The 26,843-nt window shown below is 35.6% G+C and overlaps 1 protein-coding gene across 2 annotated transcripts in view; it reads right to left on the reverse strand.

Moving 5' to 3' along the window:
* Positions 1–22,102, reverse strand: part of si:dkey-215k6.1 — a 344,938-nt gene extending 322,836 nt beyond the window's left edge. For both annotated transcript variants that reach the window (XR_015491055.1, XM_087253349.1), the window contains exon 1: positions 21,472–22,102. Coding sequence is in view for 1 of the 2 variants with exons in the window: in XM_087253349.1 (XP_087109475.1) it covers positions 21,472–21,571 (100 nt within the window). In the remaining variant the exon portion in view is untranslated. The remainder of the gene's footprint in view (positions 1–21,471) is intronic.
* Positions 22,103–26,843: the final 4,741 nt, after the last annotated feature.

Here is a 26,843-nt window from a genome sequence, read left to right on the forward strand (position 1 = left end):
ACTAATTTTGACGAAAACGGCCGTGTTGTTTCCTCTTGCATCTCATCCTGTCTGAACTAAAAAGCTGCATGTGAACACACTAAACAGACAACAGCAAAGAAGACATGATTTTCCATACCTAAAGTTGGCTTTGGTCAACAAAGCAGTATTTATATACCATTTTCAAAGTTCTTTTGTTGAATGTCAAATATGTTTAATAGCGTGATAATACACATTGTTATGCAATGAGTATTATTAATTTGTTATGCAATTCATTTGTTATGAAATTGTTATGCAATGAATATTATTAATGAGGTGGTACTTGATGAAAAAAAGTTTGAGAACCATTGCCCTAGACTATTCTACTGTTTATATAAAACCTTAAACATTGTTGTGTCATGACAAATTAAGAAAATAACTACAGTATTTTAAATTCAATTAAATAAGCTATATATAAAATCTTTTATATGAAACCTTTAAAACTTGTACATTTAAGCCCAATCCCAATTCTATTTTTGTAAACATACCCCTTCCTCTTGGCCCTTGAAACAGAGTGTGAAGGGAAAGGGCTTCAAAATATACCTCTAAGAAATGGGACAGCACTACCGCACCTGCACACCTATTCATGTGTCATTGCGATTTCTTGCTTTATATGAGATTGACGATTGCGCCTGCTGTAGTTATTGCAGTTGCGTTATGTTTTGGTATTTTTCTTCAGAAAATCACTGAAGGCAGCGATATCATGTTATCAACATCATAATGATATAATGTGGCAATAAGATCTTAACTGTACTGTGCATTTACACCATGGCCAAATTCATCTATGTTAACACACGAAAACAACATTAACTTTATAACAAAATAAATTGTTTCTTCAGTGCACTGCGATGCAGACAATTCGGTATCGGTTCAGTAGTAATAATAACCGGTTATTATGTACTGATCTCATTTATCTCATATGTGTTTTGTCGCGAGGGAGGTGAGCACGGGTATTTACAACACTCCAGGTGCCAACTACTTAAAAACGAAGAAACTGTGCACTACTTCACTGCGTTTATGTGTCTTCTGCAAAGTCTTTCACTGACATTTACAGCAGAAGCTTCTATTTCTCTGCGATTGAGGGAATGAAAGCGAACTCCATTTCCCTCTCTCTGTGGCCCATTTCACCTGCTGGCGGGACTTTTCCTCCCCTCTCCTTTCCTCTCGGCTGTTACAGAGATACTTATGGATATAGGTCTGCATTCCCGCGGCTGTACCTGTGCATTGTCACGGGACCTGAACAGATTTAAACGGTAATAAATTTCCGAATAAAGCGCGTGAGCGGTCGGTAACGATAGTGTGATTGGAACAGGAGTGGGCGGTTCGCAATATCGCTCCCAAGCAAGCATGCGTGTTTGTTTGGTGCTGTTTATGTTTGTGTATGTCTGTGAATGAGAGACAGCGTGGTGCTGTTTGTCTATGTGTGTGTGTGTGTTTATACAGAAAGCTTGCTATAGCCCCCCCCACTCAAAATATAACACTGTGTATGGAAAGCATCGTCAATGCACCGTGATGCACCGAGATATTAAATTGAACCTAATAGATGGCATGGAAATCTAAACTGAACCGAACCGTGAGACCAGCATAGGTTCACACCTCTACCAAACACCAAAAAAGGTCATTCCCAGCCACTAGAAATTTCTGACAGGGGATTCGAGTGTCATCAAGTGTCAGATGTGAAAGTTTGTTGTGGGACTACTGTACAGAAGCTATCATTATGGATTAAAGATAGCGAAATTAAATTCTGTTATTGTTTTCGCACTTGTTCCAAAGCTGTTTAAGTTTCTTTTTTCGTTAAAAATAACAGAAGATATTTTAAAGAATGCTGAATGGCCGGTAGACACTGACTGCCTTGGAACTTCTACCTTGGACATCAATGGATATCAGTTTCAAATAATCTCGCAAAAGAAAAAAGAAATCAAGCGCATTAAGGTTTAGAACAATTTGAGGGTGAGTAAACAGTGTGTGGACATCACAGTGGCGCAGTGGGTTGCATGATTGCCTCACAGCAAGAAGGTCGCTGGTTCGAGCCTCGGCTGTGTCAGTTAGCATTTCTACAAGGAGTTTGCATGTTCTCCCCGTGTTCGCGTGGGTTTCCTCCAGGTGCTCCTGTTTCCCCCACAAGTCCAAAGACATTGGGTAAGCTAAATTGTCCGTAGTGTAGTGTATGTGTGTGTATGGAGGTTTCCCAGTGATGGGTTACAGCTGGAAGGGCATCCGCTGCGTAAAGCATATGCTGGATAGGTTGGCGGTTCATTCCGCTGTGGTGACCCCAGATTAATAAAGGGACTAAGCTGAAAAGAAAATGAATGATTAAATGAATGTATGAATGAAGAAGCAGTGTGTAAATTGAAATTTTAAGATGAACTACCCCTTTAAGTGATGGAATTTAATTTAGTTTTATTTTTATTGTTTGTTTGGTATTTGCACTCTACATAAAACCATTTATTCTTCTACACTAACCTTCCCACACAGCAAAAACACAAATCTATCTTGTAAAATACAATCCGAAAGGAAACCTCAAGTATGTATGTTAATCTTTCAGAATAGTCTGGAAAGAAACTTGCAAAGCCCAAGTAGGAGAAATTATTTTATCAATGATGAGAGAATGTGAAAACGGCTTCAAGGATGAGAGCGGCTGCTCAAAACTAAAAGATTTTGACTCTGATCTATAGAGACGTGAACGAGTCCTGAACAATGATTTTCTCTCTTTCTCGATTTCCCTCACTCTCTTTCTCCCTCTTGAGAGACAGAGCCACACAGACTGATCTTCAATCTTACCGTCTGCTTGTAGGGATACTTACAGGTTAAGCCCTGGGCTAAACTCCACTCTACCGCAGACTGCTGGACATCCTTTCTACCCTAACAAGAGCGAACAGCTTTAACAGAGAGGGAAACATTAGAGACAGAGAGGAGACAGTGAGCAAAATTGAGAGTGAGTGCGTGTGGAAGAGCTGTATGACAGCAAAAAGACAGTGAGAAGAAGGGATGAAAAAAGGGAAGCAGGTGGAAAAAGAAAAGCAGGCAAAAGAAGAGCATTTGACTGCAGCTGGAACTCAGTGGTAATAAAACCAACTCACCTTTCCTGCTCGCTCTTTCTCTCTTTCTCTTTGTACCATCCTTAATTACCTCTCTCAGGAATGGCAAACGAGTAAACAGCACTTAAACAGCCAGCTGGGAGAGATATAGAAAGATATGGAGAGAGAAAAAAACTCTGAGCAGTTTAACAGCGCGTGGATGGAGGAGAAGAATCTGCAAGCGTATGGTGACATTACAGACACACAAGTGGGCAAAAAACAGAACATCAGCACAACGATAAAAGCTCATTTTTAATAGGGGCCAAATAGGTTTGGCTATTGCCAAAGCCCTTGTCTATACTGAAAGAGAATGGTGGCAAATGCCTCATGGTTATGATGTAAACAGCAATTATAGCAGAGCAATTCAATAATAGCAAAAAAGCCATGAACACAATGCTGACACAAGACATGCATATAATAAAAAAAGATTTTTTTATATAAAATGTACAAATGTTTGTCAATTAATTTATTAATATAGAATAATATATTAATTATACGCACAAAGTCAATAATAGAAAAGTTAAAGAAATCATATATAGAGAAATTAATCTGTAAATTAACTGAAAATGTATTGGCAGTTTATTAAGTTGTTTGCTGCATAATATACAACACCAACCCAGACAATATACCACTCTAAACTATTAAAAATCTTCAGTTCAGTGACCGCTAATGGACACTTCATGAGTTATCAGACCTTATCAGATACATGGCCTAGACAAGCAGGACTTTACCAGATACTTGCAAGTTAGAGATTACTTTAATAAAAATAAAAAAAATTTAAAATTAAAAATATATTTAAGGATGATTATAATTTGATCGCAGTATTTTCAGGTGCATACATAAAAGAAAAACTGGTCTTTAAATTATATGAATGCATACAAAACAGTAAGACTTACTCATAAAATTGCATAAAACAAAAATGGGAGAAAAAGTCAAACCAACAAATAACAGAAGAAATCTGGACCGATATGTGTGTCACATATGCAAAAACCACAAATTCGAGAGCTTGGAGAGAGTTTGGATAGAAAAATCTGATGAGGTTCTTCATAATTCTTCATAGACAACGTGGAACCTTAATGGCAAACAATTTTCACGTTTTGTGGGCTTGCCCAAAAATACAGACCTTCTGGTATGAAATATGGACTGAAATAAAAAAGATAACAGGAAAAGAATTGGACTACTCATTTATTATATTATAGCTTGGGAAAATACTACATATTATTCTAACTATTGACAAATACTTAATTCAAATATTTTTGGTTAGTAGCAGAAAGCCATAACTCGAAAATGGTTTCAGGCTGATCCTCCAACAGGGGCTCAATGGATAAGAATTGTAAATTAAATACACTGTATGGAGAGACTGACTTTTAACCTAAAATTTTATTTAAAAAAGTAACAAGTACTGGCAAAAAAAGTCTGAATATGTAATTGTAAACTATTTGTGATAATGTATGTGAAATGTATTATGACTTGATTTTGTAACCCTTATGACAACCGCTTCAGTTTTTGTTTTTTATTTTATTTTTTTCTCCTCCTGTCTTTTTTCGTTCTTTCTTTTCTCTAATTAAAATTTTAAAAACTATTAAAAATCTTCATTTATTGAGGTTAAAAGTTGTTGGAAAAAAGATCAAGGCCCTTAATGCAATTCAAACACAAATAAATGGGGAAAAATAAAAGATAAACATGAATTATAAAAACTGTTAATTTACCTATATTTTAAACAAACACAATGTGAAATTCAAAATACAGTAAGGTACAGTAAAAAGCCTATAAAATTATTCTCCATAGTAGTACGGTATACTGCACCCTATTTTTGCACATTTTAGTGTGTAGTTAGCGGTGATGGGAATAACGACGCTATAAATAAACAGCCTTACTAACGACGATACTTTTTTTAGTGACGAGTAATCAAGTGAATTACTGTTTCCCCCATTATAACACTGTTGCCGTTACTGACAACAAAATGCGCATTACTACAACTGAGAACACTGAAGCAGTTTTCATGCGAGCAGCGTCTTTCCAACTAGCGATGATAATTGGTGCGTCTGTGAAAGTGGTGTAACTGAGAACGTGATGGTTGGCTTAGATAGAGTACATTTCCATCATTTACCAATCAGAGGCAGAGTAGTGCGGGTGTTCACAGACAAGCACACACACAGTCAGGGAACTTTTTACCTTGGTGACAAGCAGGACTGAGCCAGGGCAATCACAGTGATAATGTCTGCTTGTCTCCTCCAAAAACAGCTTCTGCAGACATCACGTTATGTTCTGAATGTTTATAATATTTTTTTGTGAAAGACGTTATCTGTATGTCCAAAACCAAAAGATTCAGTAAAAGCAGAATGACCGCGATGTGCGTACATCTTTCCATTTTGGTGCTTTGCTTTTTGTGCAAGGCAAAAATGTATGTATCTTGCAACTTTTGCTCAGGTAATTCAATGGCTATTCTAATCTGATGAAGCACCTCACATCATCACATACCACCACAAAATTAGTGGCTAAGTCTTGTGAGTTGTGGTCTGTGCAATGAATACTCAAAGTTCTAAACCATCTATTATGTTTTATATTGCAACTATAGTAATAATATGTATAATGATATGTTAAATTGGGTGGTTGTCTCTCACATTGTCACACAACAACATTACAATTATTTTATAGTCATCTGACAAATTAGATTTTTTTTTTTTTTTGAAGTAACGGAAAAGTTACTTTCCCTTGTAATTAGTTACTTTTATAATCATGTAAATCAGTTACAATTTGTGAACTAGTAACTATCCCTAATTACTCTTTTTAAAAGGAACGTGTCCAACACTGATAGTTAATGAGTAATATAATTTTAAAATTAAGAGCCTACTTTGTTCGGAAAATATGCAGGACGCATTAAACACTGCAAGCTTATAAATATTAATTCAGTGATCTAACTGATTTGCAGGAACAGTAAGTGGGCACAAGCTACAGCAGAATCACCGCTTGAGCGTTCATTTAGTCCTCTTAACGACAGAACTGCTTCACACCAAGCAAAGTAAAACTCTCAAAACTCCTAAAAGTATGTCAAAATTCTACAGAGACCTACTGAAATAACCATCAATCTCCTGTCAAGTATATATATTAAAAGCTGCTTAGTGCGTTAAACAACTGTCGTCCATTTACATGGCTGTGTAATAACAGCTGGCTTCGTTGTCCATCACTCCTAACACGTTTGCAGATCCACTCAAAGCACTGGGTACTTCAGAGAGGCACCAACAGCAGAATTGGGAGTGAAAGCAAATATCACAGGTCTCTTCTACTGCACTTACGTAAAGTTCCCCACAGATTACACCCCTCTCTGCCACCTAAAGCAGAGGCTGGAGAAGAGAGAGCGGAGGAGCGAGGGAAAGGTAAGTGCTGTAGGTTTGTCTTATCAGGGGAAAGCAGGCGGGGATATCTCTGAGGCCTCGGGGTGAAGGGAAAAAAACGCTGCTGCCATTTCACCCACAGAAAGTGAGAGAGAGAGAGAGAGGAAAAGAGGGAGGCAAAGAGACAGATGGGTTGTGGCACACACAGGCAGCGCCCGCTGTACCCTCTCCAGTGCCCCTCTGCCATAATGAATAACATTATGGCTGCATGAAATGTCACCGGTCCCACCCCACACCCCCCCAGCCCCACCTCTCAAGACGAATGGAGCTTCAAAATGTCAGATGTGCATCAATATCATTGTGAGCATGTGTGTGTGTGTGTGTGTGTCCTTGTGACGCATGGACGTAGGTGTTAGCAGAGGTGTATTATTATACACAAAAACACAAACATAAACACACAAGAATGTGAGTGTTTTACGGATCTGTACAGTCGGTAGAAATGCCATCAGTTTATCACAAATTTCCATAGATGGCATAAATCAGACTTTACAATCTCCATGATATTTACGATCATCCACAGCTCCGTGAAAAGCTGTCTCGGGTTTATTTCAGTGTTCGCACCATCAAAAGGTCATTTTCAAAAGGACAGAGTATGTCGTGCTGCAAAATTTGCGATGTATTTTTTTTTTTTGCACACAGCATATTTGTTATGCATTAGTGCAATTTGTTACTTTTTTTGCTTTTATAAACACATCAAAGCTATGCAAAAAAGGATGGTTGACTGCACTGCGACTAGCTTGACAGATTTTTGGGTCAGTTAATAAAGTTCAATCACTTGCCCACTGAAAATTATGCATTAATGTGGAAATGCGCATCTAAGAATAACAGCTCGACTAAGTAAATATGTAGAGTAGGATCTTCACCACTGATTGTTTATTGGGTTTTTAGATGGATGTTATGCTCAAAAATGAACACAAGCTTGAGATTTGAAAATATACCTTTAGAAAATGGGTGAATATCGCCAATTTACACTCACCGGCCACTTTTTTAGGTACACCTATCCAACTGCAACAAAAATGAAGCAACTATCATGTCAATATGGATCAAAATCTCTTAGGGATATTTCCAGTACCTTGTTGAATCTATGCCATAAAGGATTATGGCAGTTCTGAAGGCAAAAGGGGGGTCCAACGTGGTCCTAGTAAGGTGTTCCTAATAAAGTGGCCGGTGAGAGTACTGTATTTTGGTGCATTTAAACAAAACCATTCAAATAAGAGTTTGTTCACCTAACATCTTTATGAATAGAAAGATAATAGGTTTAAATTAAAATTTAGTTATTGCAAAAAAAACTAAAATAAATTTAATTGATTTTTTTATGTTTTTAAAATTTGTATTTAATATTTTTCTATTTCTATTTAACATTTTTAAAATCATTTTCTTTACCAATTCTAATTTTTGGACCGTGATCGTAAGTTTTTTTCTGTTAGATGAGCTCCACTTTTGGCTTTGCTACTGACTAATCTAATGTATATGCACAAATATATTATTGTCAAACATCCTATAAAAATATACATTTAAAGTGAAATCTAAATGCTGAGCTCTGTATATGTTAATATTTTTCACCATTATAATTAACAGATGGAATGCTTTTTAAGAGGTTGCTTGCCAAGACGGACATTTTGAAGTTATTAGACATATTCATCTGTTCAAGAACCCCACTTAAACACTGTCTGAGAGACCAACGTTCCCATTACAATACACCAGTACTCTGTATTTTTTTGCAGCCTGAATGCTTAAACTGAGAAGACCTAAAAACATACATGGATTTTGCAGTATTAACTGAGAACTGAGGTGCTTAAAACGCTGGATAAATAGTTGTGAAAGTGGGGTGGGGCAGATAAAACTGCAGTGGGCCATAACACCATGAAACGCTTCAGCCAGACCAAATGAGACAAGTGTCGCTGAGTAACTGGCAGGAGGTGCGGGCATGTAGAAAAGAGGTCTGTGTGAGCGCACTGTCTGGGAAAAAGTGCAGCTTATATGAGTGTACTGATAATGCAGAAAAAATTAATAATATCATTTAAAATATTTTAATATTGCCATACAACTGAAGTCTATTAGAATTTTTAGCCCCCCTGTATTAGCATTATATAAGAACTATTAGCCCACCCTGTATATTTTTTTCTCAATTTCTGGTTAACAGAAAGAAGTTTTTTTTTTCAACACATTTCTGAACATAATAATTTTAATAACTCATTTCTGAGAACTGATTTTTTTTATCTGCCATGATGACAGTACATAATATTTTACTAGATATTTTTCCAGATTCAACTTAAAGGCTTAACTAGGTTAATTAGGCAAAATAGGGTTAATGGGAAATATATTGTATAACAATGGTTTGTTCTGTAAACAATCAAAAAAGGGGGGTTTAAGGGGGCTAAATAATTAGGACTTTACCATATTGGAAAAAAAAACTGACATTGCTAATTTTTTTAGTGTTTAGCAGTTTACATTGCGATATGAAATATACTTCTCTAGAAATATTGAATAAATCTTTTTGTGAATAATTTATTATTTCCGAACGATTAGGGTGATTTTATAGGGGAGTGCATCTGCATAAATGATTAAAATACTAATTAATAGTTAAATGATTAAAAAACTAATGCACATTTTTATTTGATTTTTGACAATTTTAACAGAAACATGAAGAGAGGGTGGAGCATAGAGAAGCTCTGCCCCTTTAAAAAAGCAGTCAATATTTTGTTTTTTATGAAAGCTCTAAATTTTTTAATTTAACTTTAAACTATATTTTTAGTGTGTAGTATATACTTCAATGTACACTATACAACTTCAATGTAGTCTTCAATGTAAAAATGTATGTTTGTAAAACCTACAAATGCTATTGTTCTTTGTGCCTCACTTGATGTGTTTAACAGGAAAAAAATGCAATTAATTAACTTTAAATGTTTAAACTTTGCCAATAATCAACAAGATCCTGGTCAACAATAGTCCATACTTGACATTGAGGTCCTGCGATTTGAATATTGTGGATGTGCACATTGTGAAATCAATGCAGCCCTACTAATAATGTTGACTTAAAATGGTGCTTAAAAATTTGAAAACTGCTTTTTTATAGTCAAAAAAAAAAAAGTATTTCTACTGAAGAAAAACTATTATGGGAAATACTGTGAAAAAAAATCTTGCTTTGTTAGACATAATTTAAGACATCTTTTTAAAAAAAGGAAAAAAATTATAATAAAAATAAAATTAATGAAATAAAAAACAGGAGGCTCAATATTCTGACTTCAACTGTACAGTAAATATGACTATTTTTGACAACACTGATGTTTGCTGTTTTCACAAAAATATCAAGGTATGACATTTTGAACATTGCATGCTCTCAAAAAAGGAAAACAAATGTACACATTTGGATAATATCAACAGTAAGATCTATTAGATGCATTCACATACATAAACTCTAGGTGTTTACATTATTATATGGTCGTGTATATTAATAAAAATATTTACATGACTTTATTTGAGAAATAAAACATACAGAGCCACTTATCTGGCCACCAACAGAGAGAAATGGAAATTGTTTATAAGATGCAGAGAAACATCCAGAATGTACTTTCACACTATACGGAAGAGCAATTTATTTATTTCTATTTAAAGTTGTTCAGCGAGGAAGCTTTAATGCTGTGAACAGAAGCATTATTTATCTATTACTTCATCGCAGGCACACAGAGAGCAGTAAGGTCACGCCAAGCAGACAGACCATCTGACAGAACTTATGCCAGGCAAAGTGATGGAGTGATCTGGTGCCAAGATGAGCTGTACACATATACACACACACACAGTGCTGTGAGCGCTCCACCCAACTCTGAGCAAAGTCATTTAGGTCTCATCTGTGTGTACCGCCATGCCAAAACTCAGCAGGACAGGCAACATGTTGAGAAGTAATCACCCACTAGGCCTGCGGTTAACGAGAGCCTCGATCCATCACACACGCACACACCTCAGTCAGAGTAGAGGTCGGTGCCTTATGGACAACTACAGTGATACACAAACCTCATAAATACATAAAACCCCATACCTGCAACACATTTCACAGTCTCGGCTTCTAGCACTTTAAAAATGCTTTGCAGACCACTACACAAGTGCTCTCTAGAGGAATGCTGAGAAAACTGACACATCGAGTGGTCTTCACTACAGCACTATGACTTCAACGTGTTATCTTTGACTGCTGCTTGGACTAAAGAGCGCATTGTATTTTGTTCTAATATTTTTTGCCAGTGATATTAGGGTTGTGCAATATGATTATATGCATAGTATCGACAAAATATATTGCTCACAGTGACACTTTTTGCATAATTTATAGGAGTGCTTTGAAGTATGTTTATTTATATGTGTGCATCATCTATATGATTTTACATGCCATTACAGGCAGCCAGTAATATCAGGGTTCAAAATTACAGCTATTTTGGTCGAATATGCACTCAAAAATGGATCTATGCGACCTCAAAATATATTTAGGAGCATTTGTGCGAGTGCATGAAATTGTTGCCGTGTGACTGGTTTTCGCTGCAAAATTTTCACCTGATGCACAATTTTAGGAAACATACACCAGAATGCATTTTTTTTTGCACCTTGGTCTCGGGAATAGTTTCAAGAGTTCACACTTACATATTGCTTGATAATAACAGCAGGTTTGGCATGCTGTCCTGGGAGAGAACCCTGAGCTCTGACATAATTGAACCCAGGGCTCCTGACTGGTCATTGAGTATTTAAGGGGGGTACGAGATCAGGTAGTTCTTGAGAGCTCCCCCTGGTAAAGGAGGAAAGGTGGAGATGGGGTTGATGGGGGGTTTCTTAGTAAAATGAAGACAACTGAGTAGTTTTAGACAGGCTACTTGTAGTGTGTTTGGATTAATCTGATTGGCTTACCAGTGATTAAAGATGAGAGACCAGCTGCGATCAATCAGATCATGTGCTCCTCTCGAAATTAGTTTCGCGAAACTTCACTTAAAACAGTCGTCACATCAACATTCTGCAGTAAACAAATCCTGTAATGCTTGCCTTGCATTCAAGCTCTTCTAATTGGCCCACTGCTCTAATATCTAACTGAACACAAATTGATTGATTAATACTAGCTGTCAATCATTCAGTCAGTGATTTCTGCCTTCAGATGACGAGGAGCTGTGAAAATGTGAAGAATGTGAAGATGAGAGAATGAAAGGCCCTCTGACAGTATTTGTTTTAGAAACCACCTAAAGTTACAAATAATGACACAGCTGATTCATGATACACTATTCGAAGAGTGAATAAGACTCCTTAAGGTATTCATAGTAAATTCTGTGACTGAGTTTTCAGGTAACAGTGTTTGCCACGGAATCTACACTTTAAAGCGTGAGATGCTATTCTATTTAATTATATTTAATCCTGCATTTAATCATCAGGATGATTACAAATGCAATACATCTGTTCATACAAAATTTGTTGTAAAGGTGCACTAATTCTTGGTGGGTGCAACAGAATTTTGGCCGGTGCGACTACATTTGTAGTTAGGAGCACCAGTGCTACTAAGATGATGCTACCATGATTAACAGCACTGTTAGAAATCTCCAATTAGGGCTGCATGATATTGGAAAAAAATGGACATCGCAATATAACTTTTTTTTCTGCAATGTATATTGCGATTTATGCGAAGATAACTATAGTAACTATTTGGAAAGAATTCATCATTTTACTTTGAGAGTTTGACTGGGTTATTGTAGGTGAGCGCATGTGCATAAAATCCACAAAAGTACCCAAAAAGTAAATTAAAATCAACAAATTAGAGCACAGATGAAAACAGAACAATGATAAAAATCTAAATAAACAATACTTTACGTTTTTCGGTGGAGTTTAACATTACTGAGGTACACAAATTCAATAATCAAAAGTAAAATAACACGGCATGTGGTATAATAAATAACACAATCCTCCTTTGTTAAACTTGTGCCTAAATGCTTTCAATTGACCTGAAATCTTAGTCATGGGCCTTGAAAACACATCAAAATAAGAAAATTTCACACAATTATATTACGGTTAAACTTTGTAAACAAATCATGTGCTCTGAACTGTAGTTTCTGGTTAATTATAATCAAAACTTGACATTGCAGATCTTGCAATGTGACTATTGCAGGTTCGCACATTGCAATATCGATGATGAAACAATATATTGTACAGCCCAATCTCCAATCTTGAGTACAACTTTTACATTTCGCATTTATCTTTTAAAAAATTAGATTTTGCAGATATGTTTTTTTTATTTTTATGTTGGACCTGTAATTATAAATTTTTGAAAAGTGTTTTATATTTCTACATTTTTAATTTGCAGAAAACAAGTGTAAATAAAGTGAGAAATATGACTATGAATGAGTACATATTCATACTTCATATCTGAGTATATATATTTATATTTATTTATTTATTTATTTATTTATTTATTTATTAGGGCTACACAATACATAGCTTCAGCATTGAAATCCCACAGTGCACAATCTCCATAGAACATTTTGAGGGATGTAAACAAAAACAGTGGTCCTAACGCATTTTCTGTTATACATTTTTAATTTCTATAGCTTCCAAGAATCCAAAAGATGTTATGATAGCTGCATTAACAAAGTCATGACTGAATTGCCTCTTGTTATAGTTATGAAATAGATTGATAACAAGCAGGAAATGTTCATGGGCCAATAACATTACCCCATCGAAATGGTCTCTAGTCACATCATTGGATATGAAATGTTGAATCTGAATTTGAAATTAGTCTGAATTCTCAGAGTTTTTATCATATTTCTAAACCGAAAATCTAAATTTCAAATGAAAAACAAGATTATTTTACTTGTTTTATTTTAAGTTTAATGTAATTTTGACTTATTACATCTGAAAGTAAAAACTAAATATTTTACTTGATTTAGTTTGTTATTTGGACTAGAAATGACACTCTATAAGTAAGCAAAGCTTTTTTTGCATTGTGATTATTCACGTTTTACATGTACATAGTTTTCATTTTTAGACTCTCCAAAAAAATGTAAATTGAACTATTCAAACTATCTGAAACTGTAATGGTATCACAATATATATGCCAGAAAAATAAAATATTGCAATATCCAATTTTTCCAATATCATGCAGCCCTAATATATTTATATAACATAAGTTACATAATAAAATTACTTTTCTAAGTGACAGCTAAAGTAACACATTACTTTAAAAAAAACTAAGCAATAATATTCATTCATTCATTTTCTTTTCTTAGTCCCTTTATTAATCTGGGGTCACCACAGCAGAATGAACCACCAAGTTATAGAGCATATGTTTTTTTACACAGCGGATGCCCTTCCATCTGCAACCCATTTCTGGGAAACATCCATACACACTCATTAACTACAGACAATTAAGCCTACCTAATTCACCTATACCGCATGTCTTTGAACTGTGGGAGAAACCGGAGCACCCGGAGGAAACCCACGCGAACGCAGGGAGAACATGCAAACTCCACACAGAAATGCCAACTGACCCAGCCGTGGCTCGAACCAGCGACCTTCTTGCTGTGAGGCGACAGCACTACCTACTGCGCCACTGCATCGCCCAGCAAAAATATTATTAAAAGTTACTTTTACTTAAATGAATTGGCTTTTAAAGTAAATTGCTTAATCAAAATTCTCGTAGTCAAGATGAATCACATTCATTATTTTGAATGCATCAAAGAAAAGGAGATATTTAACAAAACTAATTAGCAAACACTTTGCTTTAAACCTTGCTTAATGTGTATATAAACTATTAAATAATTGAATTGACAAAAATGGTACCATATCGTAACATATATAGTTATCAGAATATGAGATGACTTATATCGTGATATGAGATTTTTGTCATATCGCCCAGCCCTAAATCCTATTAAATAGAGTTGTTTTTTCTCTCTGAAATAGAGAGAGGCTTATCCAACCATCTCTCTGCGGTAAAATAATTTGAGAAACATTTCATTTCCTTGAAAATGGAGCAGCTTCTTTATTGCCCTCAGAGCTTATATTTGATTACAGATTACGGATTTCATCCATCCTCCCTCGCTTCTGTCATCTCATTACTCGTTTTTCTCTTTCGCGTCTCCCAAATAGATCAGGCCTTATTTTATTTCCCTATAACAGCTCATTATCCCCACCTTCGTCTATTCTTCAGATGCTTTGCTCCACTCGACACTGTCATCTCTATCTGAGGTCATGAGTATGACGGAGTTCAGGTAAACACTGACAGAATCACACTTCCTCCCAATTTGCATAATGAGGCCTATTTGACTCTAATTATCCTAACAAGTAGCATCACCCCTAAGCCTCTCATCACCCTCTTAATGAGCGTTAATTATTCCATCTACACAAACAAGAGGCACCTCTAACACCTCCAGTATCCTCTCTTTTTTTCCCCCTCCTCTCTCTTTCTCGAATCATCACCGGAGAGAGAACCCAACCCAATCGATACAGAAAATTGCCATAGTGAGAACGAAAAAGAGAATGATAGCCAACTAGTAAGAGAAAAGTGCAACTCTAATTTCCAGGGCCAATACCATATGGCTACAATACATCCAAAAGAGAGCGCGAAAAATATGTGGAGACTCTGATGATAACGCCAATGATTTCTCAGGCGTTTGGAGGGTATGTACGTGTTAAATGAACTGCTTGCCGCAAGTCGTTAATGGCAGAGAAATACCTTCCAGTAGCCTGCAAACAGATCTTTTTCTCTAAAAAGCAACAGATCAAATTAAAATAGGGATATGCATGTACTCTTGAGTCATAAATCTATTTATCGTGTCTTCCTTTTTATCAATGCATCGAGTCATTGCTGTTGCTGCCAATTGGTATCATTGGTCTGGCTTTGTATTCGCCCATAAGCCCTTCTCTAATGCAACAATCTCCAACACAAAGTCACAGAATAACTGAATGAATTAATACAAAGTGGCTATGTGTGTGTTCTCACTGCAAATTCCAAAAGTCCCACGTTTCGGTCATGCTTCAACGATCTAATGATTTTTCTCCCCCCTCCTTTTAATTCTTCCTTTCCCGAATCCGACTGAAATCAATTTGCTGAGATGAAAGTTTTCAATTTTATTACGTTTGCAAAATGGGAACTCCCTAACTGGTCTTTCTGCAGTTGTAATGGAAAATCATTTCAGTCTTAGCAAACTTCTTTTTCTCTCTGTGCCTCTGAGGGATAGCAGTGACAGAGTCGCATTTAAGTATTTCGTATGAAACGCAACAAAGGATTTCTAAGGCAACATTTACCTTTTAGAGTCACGAATAACAACGCTCCTTTGTTCGGGGGTTACAGAGCCATCTTGGAGGCAAGGCTATCAAAGCTGATGAAATTCCAAGCAGTCACTTTTAGGAAATTGAAAGAAGAAAAATCGCAGGGGGAAAATGGCGGGGGCGTGGGTGGGGGAGAGACAAAAAAAAAAAAGATCTTTCATTTGGGAGTTTTATTGTCTTCCTCTGGGTCATTATCTCAATTAAAAACATAGGAGATAATGATCACAGTCATTACTTTCACTCATCTGCCCCCTCCCGTCCACTAGCCCTCTTTTCTCTCTGGATGCCAATCTGTGGGGAAATATCTTCTTGATTACCCCTCTTTAGATACAGATTATTAAAAGCACACATTCACCGCTCGCACACTTCTGGCTGTGAGTCTCTCTATCTTGGATTTAGGCATGGGACGATAACCATTTTACAGAGGTTTAGAAAAGTAAAAAAAGGTTTATGAATATTTTTTATGTTGTTTTTTTAGAGTGACAGTTTCTCCAGCAGAAAAGGAGCCTCCACATCAAAAGCTACTGTTCAGCCCATGATTCAGGAAACATCTACAAAACAAATCGCTCACAAACCAATATCCATGCATTAGGGCTGGGCGATTAATGCAAAAGTAATCGAAATCGACATTCAGAACCTATAATCGATCAAATTTTTCCAGCAGTCAAATACTTTTCCTACTGCGTGTGGTCACTTGACACTGCTTTGTTCAGGCTGATTTATACTTCATTGTTGAAGGTACGCGTATGGTCCAGCGCAGCCTTCGCGAGCTTGTACACCTGCGCACCTCTCAAAAAACATAACTATACGTTGTACGTTTCTGTTATGATGTTCAACAAATAATCATAGATAGTGCGTGTTTCCTACAATTATTTTAAAATCAAGTAATGCACCCTTCATTTAAAAATCTCCTACTTGTAATTTGTGAACATATTTAATGTACAAAACTTGTCAGTGAACTATGAGGCCAAAAAAATAACTTAAATAATCATTTAATAATCATAATCGAGATAAAATGTTGAGTTAATCGAGATTTTGATTTTAGGTCAAATCACCCAGCCCTAACATGCATGCTACAGACCTAAAAATGTACAATGGCTTACTTTATATCCAAAGAAAAGAAAGATATCCAAAGGTGCCTTTTCAAGTTTTACAGAAATCTGTGCTTTTGAAACTAATGAAGACAGCGGAAGTCAATAAATTATTTTAATTATTTAGCCTGACATGTTTACTGTTAAAAAATATTTTAAACGCCACTTAAAATAAAATGTATTGTGCTAACTGGGGAAAATTAATGGGAAAAACATGTTTTAGAGCAATAATCATAATACTGTGATACAGTGATATTTCTAACCAAGGTTATCATACCATCAGAATCATATACTGACCCATGCCTACTTGGATTTAATCAAACAAATATTAAAATCAAAGCAAAAATGCATTGTTTACTAAGGAAGCAAGATTTTTAAAAAAATGACATTGCAAGATTTCATTCCCCTGCAATATATATAGTGATATGAATTATATTTCACCAGATGGAATGAATAATACATTATCTCAGAATGGTAGGGGTGATTTTATAAACGAAAATGAACTTTAAACTAGATTTTGAGGGGGAATAATCTATGCCTGTATGATATTGGAAAAATGACATTGCTATATTTTGTTTTTCTGCTATATATATATTGCGAAATGAATATAATTTTACAAGATGACCCTATTTGGAAAGAATTGCTACATTTATAATGATTGGAATCATTTGAAGGGCCTAAAATATTCACTTTATTCTTTGCGTATGAGCAGACGCAGCCATTTGAATCTTTTTGGTTCAAGACTTCCGGTCTCATTCACTTCCATTAATTTTTAGACGTTAAAACAAATTGTTCTGCTGCTTGATGTTGCAAACTGATATTTTCTTATTATATGATTCAGCTTTGTCTGTATTGGCATGCAAACATGCTTGTAGAGCAAGTTGCTTGTAGAGCAGGTAGTTTGACCGTTTTTTGCAGTTAATTATTCCTAGTCATTTCTCGCATAGGCAGTTGAATCGGAAGTTCTAAAACAAATTGCAAAAACGAGCGCATTTCCGCAATAATAAAAAAGACACCACGTAGTCTTTACTGTATTAAGATAATTAAACACAATTTTCTTGTTAAAGCAGTAAACTTCATCATTTCTTGTGCCCAAATGGTTTGAACTAACTTAAAATCTTACATTCCCAGGCTTTAAAAACCCATTCAAATAAAATACTTTCATATGATTAGACTAGATCAGTGTTTCATGGTTATTATCGTGGTTCCCAGCCTTTCCTTCAATTAACCACAATCAGACTGGAGGTTTTCAATACCAGATGATATACTTTATTAAACATAATAAAGCCGAGATGTCTGAAAGCAGCCCTTCACGACAACCTGAAGTCTCCCCTGGACACTTAGCAGTCATCACTATAAACATTTTATTAATCTTAAATCTACAGCTGCTTCTGTTTCTTGTGCCTGAATGCTTTAAAGCCATGATATGTTTAACAGAAGAAAACTACAAACTTTAAATCCACAACAGTTAAACTTTGCCATTAATCTACAAGCTTCTTGTCAACAATAATCCATACTTGACACTGACGACCCTGTAATGTGACTATTATAGATGTGCACATTGGCATTATCGATTGTCAAATGATATATTGTGCATCTACTATTTATAGTTTTGCTAGAAAGTTTGTAGGCACCCACCAAGGGGGTGTGTGTCTGCGAGTAAACATGCCTGAATGACTGTGTGTGTGTCTGTATAAGCGAACAGAAAGAGGGAGAGAGAGCGAAAGATTTAGGTTTCACAGTCTCCCTAGAGCAAATCATCTCCCTGGTGTCAGCCAACCCTCAAACATATGGGCCCCTTGCTCAGCCTGGCTCGCAGACACGACCAGTGTGTGTCTACGCGAGTACGTATGTGTTAGTGTGTGTGTGTGTGGCAGGGCAACTGTGTTTGACAGCCTGATAGTCTGACAGTTTTAATCACACCTCTGGTTTTGTTACAACCGTTCAGACTCGCAACCGTTGAGCCCTGAACACAAATATCTGCCCTCAAGACGCCGAAGGCAGGAGATGCTGAAGATGAGAGATGCTTCGCTGTCAGCTTTTGCACAGCTAGGAAAATGAGCTCTAAGTCTTACTTGGAAGACGGTCCTTCTGTAAACATCCATCTGCTTTTGTCAATTAAGCTCCTAAAACTCCCTGAAGCAACAAAAACTTCTCATTCCCCAGATTTATCGATGGCCTCATTGAAAACAGGTGCATTTTCAGCCCTTCAATTGTAGACAAATTGCAAATTTGTTGTAACTCACTGACAAATTCTGTTTCCTCCGTCATCAAACACCGACTCGGCCCCCACCGTCACACATGCACATCATTGTGGATTTCTGCCTCGCGCTTTCATTCCTCATATGCAGCGCAAATCATGTCCATACTACAATATGTCAGCAATTCTGTAGTCTGAAAAAGGCAACGTAAATAAATCAAACAACTGGCACTTTCGTGATCACACTGACAGCCACTAACTTGCAAAATATTCCTGTGGATATCGCACAGTTCAGCGGACACAATTCCATGCATTTACACCACATGCTGTCTGAACTTGCTACTGATGTACTCTTTGCATGCAGTCCATTACACACAGCAGTGTGAGACCACAGAGACTCTAATATGCAGTTGAAGTCAGAATTATTAGCCCCCTTTTGACTTTTTTTTTTTTCGAAATGTTTAACAGAGCAAGGAAATTTTTACAGTATGTCTGATAATATTTTTTCTTCTGGAGAAAGTCTTATTTGTTTTATTTCGGCTAGAATAAAAGCAGCTTTTAATTTTTTAAAAATACATTTTAAGGTCAATATTAATAGCCCCTTTAAGCTATATATTTTGTTCGATAGTCTACAGAACAAACCACCATTATACAATAACTTGCCAAATTACCCTAACCTGCCTAGTTAACCTAATTACATTTACATTACATTTACATTTAGTCATTTAGCAGACGCTTTTATCCAAAGCGACTTACAAATGAGGACAAGGAAGCAACTTACACAACTATAAGAGCAACAATGAATAAGTGCTATAGGCAGGTTTCAGGTCTGTAAAGTCTAAGAAGGAAACTATTAGTACTTTTTTTTTTTTTTTTTTTTGGGTACAGTTAGTGTGATATCCAGAGAGGCAATTGCAGATTAGGAAGTGAAGTGGAGACTAAATAGTGAACCTAAATAATTAACCTAGTTAAGCCTTTAAATGTTACTTTAAGCTGTAAAAAGTGTCTTGAAAAATATCTAGTAAAATAGTATGTGCTGTTATCATGGCAAAGATAAAATAAATCAGTTTTTAGAAATGAGTTATTAAAACTATTATGTTTAAAAATGGGTTGAAAAAATTCTTCTCTCTGTTAAACAGAAATTGGGGGAAAATAAACAGGAGGCTAATAATTCTGACTTCAACTATATATATATATATATATATATATATATATATATATATATATATATATATATATAAATAAACCAGTAATAATGATGATGACAGTTTCAGTGCTTGATCAGCAAGTGCTGTCACAAGTCAACATCTCTGAAACCATCCAAGCCACAACACACAATCGGACACACTTGTCACTGCTAACGCTGGAAGATCTCCAACACACACACTTTCTAATTTTGCAATCCCCCACACTTTCTGTCTGTCTCTATCTCACCCCCACAGCCTAATTGTTTGTTTGTATGACATGTCCAGTTTCAGACTTGCTGGGATAGTAGAAGTAAAAATAGATGTGAAGGCCACTGTGGGTCCTCAGCTGGCGAGGATGAATAAAAACAGCACGCTGCCCGGACAAAAGTCTGCTCATTTCATCACTGTCTCTTGCTTCTGTGGAGAGTGAAAATAGAGTGGCTCACATAAAAATCTGTGTATTTATTTAATAGCCATTAAAATGTAACACTGAGGACCGCATAAATGATTTCAAGACCACAGCTTTGAAATGAAAACCACATCGTTTACGGTTCCCAAACAGGCTCGTTTAAACAGCTATTATAAATTAATGAAAGGGCAAGTTCTCCTTTGAGAAGAAATTGTACCTACTTTCATTTGCGCAGTAAAATTGTTGTACTTTTGAGGAGATTCACATAACTCTTTCATGTTAAAATAAAAACAAACGTTCTCGCGTCACTGTCAAGAAGTGTTTCCACGCGATATTTCGTTGGAAAACACAGCGGAAGACACTTCAATCGCCCTGTTTCTACATCTCTGTCTTGCTAGCTAACTACATGCATGCATAATTGATGACAAGACTGCAAAACAACAAGGTGAGAAACCAACATTTCTATTATTTATACGCTCGGCACAACAAAACCACACAGCTGCTGCTGTCGCCGCGCGCCTCTGTCCCACAAACCAAACGCACAAACCGCTCACCACAGGAGTGTCTATTCATCTATAAATATTTCAAGTGTAAATTAAGATTTAAAAATGGGTCAAGTGGAATAGGAAGCAGCCCGCGTCAACTTTTTATATGCATTCGCGTGTTCAAAAACACGAAAGCGCACTGATATAGTGCGCTTAAAAACAGCTGTTTCAACACATGAGAGATGCTTGTCATTTGCATCGTGCTCGTTTGATTTATTCTGACATCTCGCAACAAGTTCTGAACGTGCGTAAATGTTACTTTACCTCCATGGAGAGACGCGACGAGGAGCGCGTGCATTAACGCCATCCGTAAAGCGGTCATCTTTGGCTTTCTGGGTAGTAGTCTATTGTTCAAAAACGACATTATGAATAGTCTAGTTTGAGAAGTTCTTGAATAAATATCATAATCCTCTGAAAAGTCATGTGATAATATAAATGATTCGATAGCAGAATAGCCTTGTTGCGGTCCCCAAAAATCCGTGTCCTTTACCTCTCACCAAAATTCCGTCAGAAGCGAGATTCAAAAGTGGCAATGCGTTATTATTATTATAAGCCAACGAAAGTCGCTGTCATTGTTGCAGTGTTGTGATTACTCCTCCAGTACATAAAGTTTAAAAGGTCCGGAGCGGGTGCGTTATGAAGTCACGCGCCGCAGAAGTTGGTTGTGCTCTCCGCGCGAGCTCGTGGGTAGATGCGCGTCCTATGAATCCGTCTCTTGACGCACGGCAGCGCAAAACCACCCGCGGTCGCCGCTGACACTCTCTGAAATGTTCCCATCGCTCCTGTGACGCTGCTTTTGCGCCAACATGTCTGATTTTTATCTTCGCTTTGCCTGAAGGAACTTACTCGCGCAGTTCTCCTGAGACAGAAAGGCCAACAGTCAAGCTGGTACTCCAGCGCTGAGAGCGGGAAGCGCGTGAAGAAGAGGCGAAAAAGAGGGACATCTCCGCTAGCCAATGAGGTTTTGCGACAGAACAGGTGCACGAAAACTACAGCCAATTACAAGCAAGGAAACCCCCTCACACAAGGAGGCACATTTTTATTTTACAAAGCGCAAATTTTACGCAGTCTAATATTTATTAAAGAAAAGGCATAATGAGCATATATTGAAATATATATATAATATTTATTGTATATTGTACAAAAATCTTTTCAATATATGAATATTCTGACAGAGGAAATTCATGTTAAAGTTGATTTATGGTTGTACTCGTTTTACATTCTCACAAGCTTAAAATAAATACATATTTTGTCTTAGAACGACCAAAAAAAACAAACAAATCAAACTTCTAAAAATGGAGTTTAACTGAATTAGCTGGCTTGACCAACCTAACATGCAGAAAAATCTCTCAAAATCAGCTATTAAAACCAACAAACCAGCTTCGGTTTTTTTGTTTACTACACTTTTTTTTCAGTGTATTTGTTCCCTGGCAATCAAACCTATGACCTTGGCATGTAAAAATGAAGTACTTCAGCATATATTGTATGAGAACAAGTTGCTTTAAGTGGGAACCTCAGCATGAATAATCGTGTGTCGCTGTGCTCAAAATGAGGAGCAATAGGGACCCCTAGTGAGGACAAACTGAATAACGTGTCTCTGTGTGTGGTCTGAGTGGCACAGACTGCAAGATTTGACATATTACCAGTTTTCGCTTTAAATCTTTACATTTGATGCCTTAAATTGTCAAGAAAAGAACGTAAATGAAAACATAAGTTGATATAATGTCTTAGTGCAAATCAAAAGTGAGCTCCTTTAATTTTCACCAAGACAAACGCAATTATATACATTGTACTTTTACCTATTTTTGGTTAAAGCCAAGAGTGATTTTTTATCCTTAACTGTATTTCTGATTATTACAAGAGCTTTATTTTTCAAACATGCTTTTGTTTTTTTTAATCTGGCAGAATATTTCCAGCTATTGAGTGCATGAATGATGAATGCAGCAAGTGAATCCGATGCGATGCATTCTGTTTCTTCCTGAATCTAATCACCAGGCCCAGCTTTTGGGATCAATGTTTTTTGGCCCAGATTTTTGGATGCACTGCACTGTGCATTTAGAACAAACACCACTGGCTCTCTTGTATCTCTCTGCCTCACTTTCTTTTTGCCATCTTACCCTTCACTGCCTCACAATATTTGTACACCTAAAAAAATAAGTATATATACATGCCCTTAACCCTCAGAGAACCAAGCATTGATAATGATGATTTTTTCCCCACACTTCAACATATCTTTAGAAAGTCATTAGATTAAAAAATATATATAATGTAAGTGGTAAAAAAAAAAAAAAAAAAAAAATATATATATATATATATATATATATATATATATATATATATATATATATATATATATATATATATATATATATATATATATATATATATATATATAAAAATATAGCAAAACTGCAAAGCTGGGAATTTAGAATTATTTTAAAACAAAACATTATTTAGAACATTTCACCACTATTTTTTAGAGACATTGTGAGGAAATATCTTGAAATTACAATACAATTCTAGAAAAAATATATCTAATATAACTTTATTATATTATATTATATTATATTATATTATATTATATTATATTATATTATATTATATTATATTATATTATATTATATTATATTATATTATATTATATTATATTATAAGAATATAAAGTGTGTTTGTAAAAAATAGTCATGATAAGAAGACATTTTGCTATTTTTCTATTTAAATGCTTTCAAAAATATTCACATGCATTATATGAGCAATATCACACGAGTAGCATCGCGATAAGTCTGTATATCTGCACTGGTGGGAGGCGTGCATTAGTGTAAAAAGTAAAATAAACTAAATTGGCACACTTCAACTTTAACTCTCAAAATGTTTTTTAGTGTAACATGGTTTGACCTACATGGTCTTCATCAGGATAAACAAGAAAACAGGAGAACTCAAGAAATAGTCAAGCTCTACACATCACACCTAGAAACAATAATTACACCAATCAACCAACAAGCCAGTAAACATGGCATGCATTAGTGTCCCACCAATGACGATATACAGCCATATCGCACTACTACGAGTGTGATAATGCATTTATACAACAATTCAACAGCATAATCTTGTGTATAAACAAGAAAATCAAGCACAGAGGGTCTAAAAATCTTTTTGTTTGAGGAACTACTTTCTTCCGCTGTTTATTCACATCTGCAGCTGACTTCAGCACAGCAGAAACTGTTGCTCATTCATTAGTCAATTTAGAGCTAGTACTTGAATGATTCTCTAGCGTAATGTCTGAAATGATGGCAAACAGGTGATTTTGCTCACATTTTAAGATTATAAGGCTGAACGGCATGAAATATGGGATATCACAATAATTAACTCAGAAAAAGCCAAAGCAAAGCAAACACTATACCAGACTATGGTATAAATTTAGCACTAAAACATACAAAAGAGAAAGATCGACTTAAAAAGTCCCTTACCTATTTTATAATGATTTGATCAACTGTAATTTAAAATCCCGCTGAGTTTTTCTCTTCTAAGGGCTTCTTATGTGGTCTCTGTCGCCATCTTGTGGCTGAACGTCAACTGTCTTCACTCTGCTAGGTAGGACAGACTGATAGATGCCGACACACTGCCTCTGAGAAATTATAAATATTTAAAACAGGCAATTTCATTATAAATAAACTGTATAGTTTCAATATAAACAACTACATTCTCGCATAAAAACCCTCAAAAGTACATTATGCTGTCCCAACACAATCTCACTGCAATTCGTAACTTTTTGAATTAGTGGCTAATTCATAGAAATTCGTCTGATCTTATTCATACAATTTAGTACGATTTGCTTATTCGTACGAATTAGCCATTAAACTGACAAAACGTACAATACGGTTTCCTCATGAAATCAGGCTGGTTGTCCAAGAGCTGCAATATTTGTGAAATTGTAGTGAGTTTATTGAACTGCTGTCACTCTGTACGAGTTCTGATATTGTAGAATATCGCACGGCTATCTACCAGACTAGAGATCCAGACAAAACTGTTGTTTAAAATTTAATAATACATCTAGGGCTCTATTTTGACAGTCCATGTGCAGAGCGCAAAACACAGGGCGCAAACGCTTTCAGGGCATGTCAGAATGCCTTTTTGCTAATTTAAGGACGGGAAAATCCGCTTTGCGCCGTGGTGCATGGTCTAAAAGGGTTGAGTTTATTTTCTTAATGAGTTATAGGTGTGTTTTGAGAATAAACCAATTAGAGTCTCATCTCCAATTCCCTTTAAGAGCCAGCTGCGTCGCGCCAAGAGCGCATTCGCTATTTACAGGACGTAAAGTAAGTCTAAATAAAAAAACTGAGCATTTCACTAGCAAACAGTTAACAGTTTTTTTTTAACAGAAAACTGTTAAACAGAGCATCTACTGCGTGAGAATGAAAGATAAATGATCTACTTTCACTTTCGCTCTTGGATAGGGAAACCTTTATGCACAGACATCAATTAGTCTATAAATTATTAATTGCGTTAGTTAAGCGCAAATATTTGTTTCAAAACTATTTCTAAATTCAGTTCTAATTTCCAGCAAACGAATAAATGAACAATAATAACGAAGTGTGCTCAAAAACCTAAGTTATATCCTAAAACACATGCTGTGCCCCTTATGGTCTAAAACCTGACAGGTGGGCAAATCTAAGCTTGTTTTTAATAAAACAAATATAAATATGGATATAATAAATAATACTGCTAATAATAATAACATTATACAGAAACAAATTGTTATGAATGAACTGAAAAAGCCTCCCGAGATGAAGACATAAAAGCAGTGATTTTTCATATTTATGTAGGCTAGAAAATAATATGTTTTGTTATATTTTAATTCTTAATATTAATATCCTATATCTACTCTTATTATATCCTATATATATCCTTAATATTTAAATTTTTTCATATGTAAAGATATTTGCCTATTGCTCCCGTGCGTATTAAGCAGTGTGTAAGCGAGGCGCAACTCTGCGCCGGAGTTTAGACCGGGTTTGTTTAGGTCTGATGAAAAATATATTTTAGTTTCTCAAAATAGCAACGTGCCAGCAGTGCACCTCAGAACGCCTTCCATTTTAGACCAGAACGGCTATGGGTGCACATATGAGCGCTAATGCATTTGCTATTTAAACAGCGTAGCGCAACGCCTCAAAACAACTTTTGCGCCAAGCTGAAACTAGCAAAAGACTATTGCGCCGCTCCTTGTGCCACATTGCACCGGGTGTATGATAGGGCCCCTAGTGTTTTATTACTCATTGATATATTAATATATTATCGTATCTTTATATATTTAATAATATATTATCGTGTACATTTATATATTTAATAATATATTATCGTGTACATTTATATATTTAAAATATATTATCGTGTATATTTATATATTTAATAATATGTTATAGTGTTTATATATTTATTAATATATTATCGTATATTTACATATTTAATAATATATTATTGTTTATTTACATATTTGATTTTATATATATATATATATATATATATATATATATATATATATATATATATATATATATATATATATATATATCGCATATTTAAATATTTAATAATATATTATTGTATATTTATCATGCGTCAATAATATTATTTTCTTG

Source organism: Danio rerio, chromosome 5 (assembly GCF_052040795.2).
Source record: "Danio rerio strain M-AB ecotype USA chromosome 5, GRCz13ab, whole genome shotgun sequence".
In the NCBI taxonomy this organism is placed as follows: domain Eukaryota; kingdom Metazoa; phylum Chordata; class Actinopteri; order Cypriniformes; family Danionidae; genus Danio; species Danio rerio.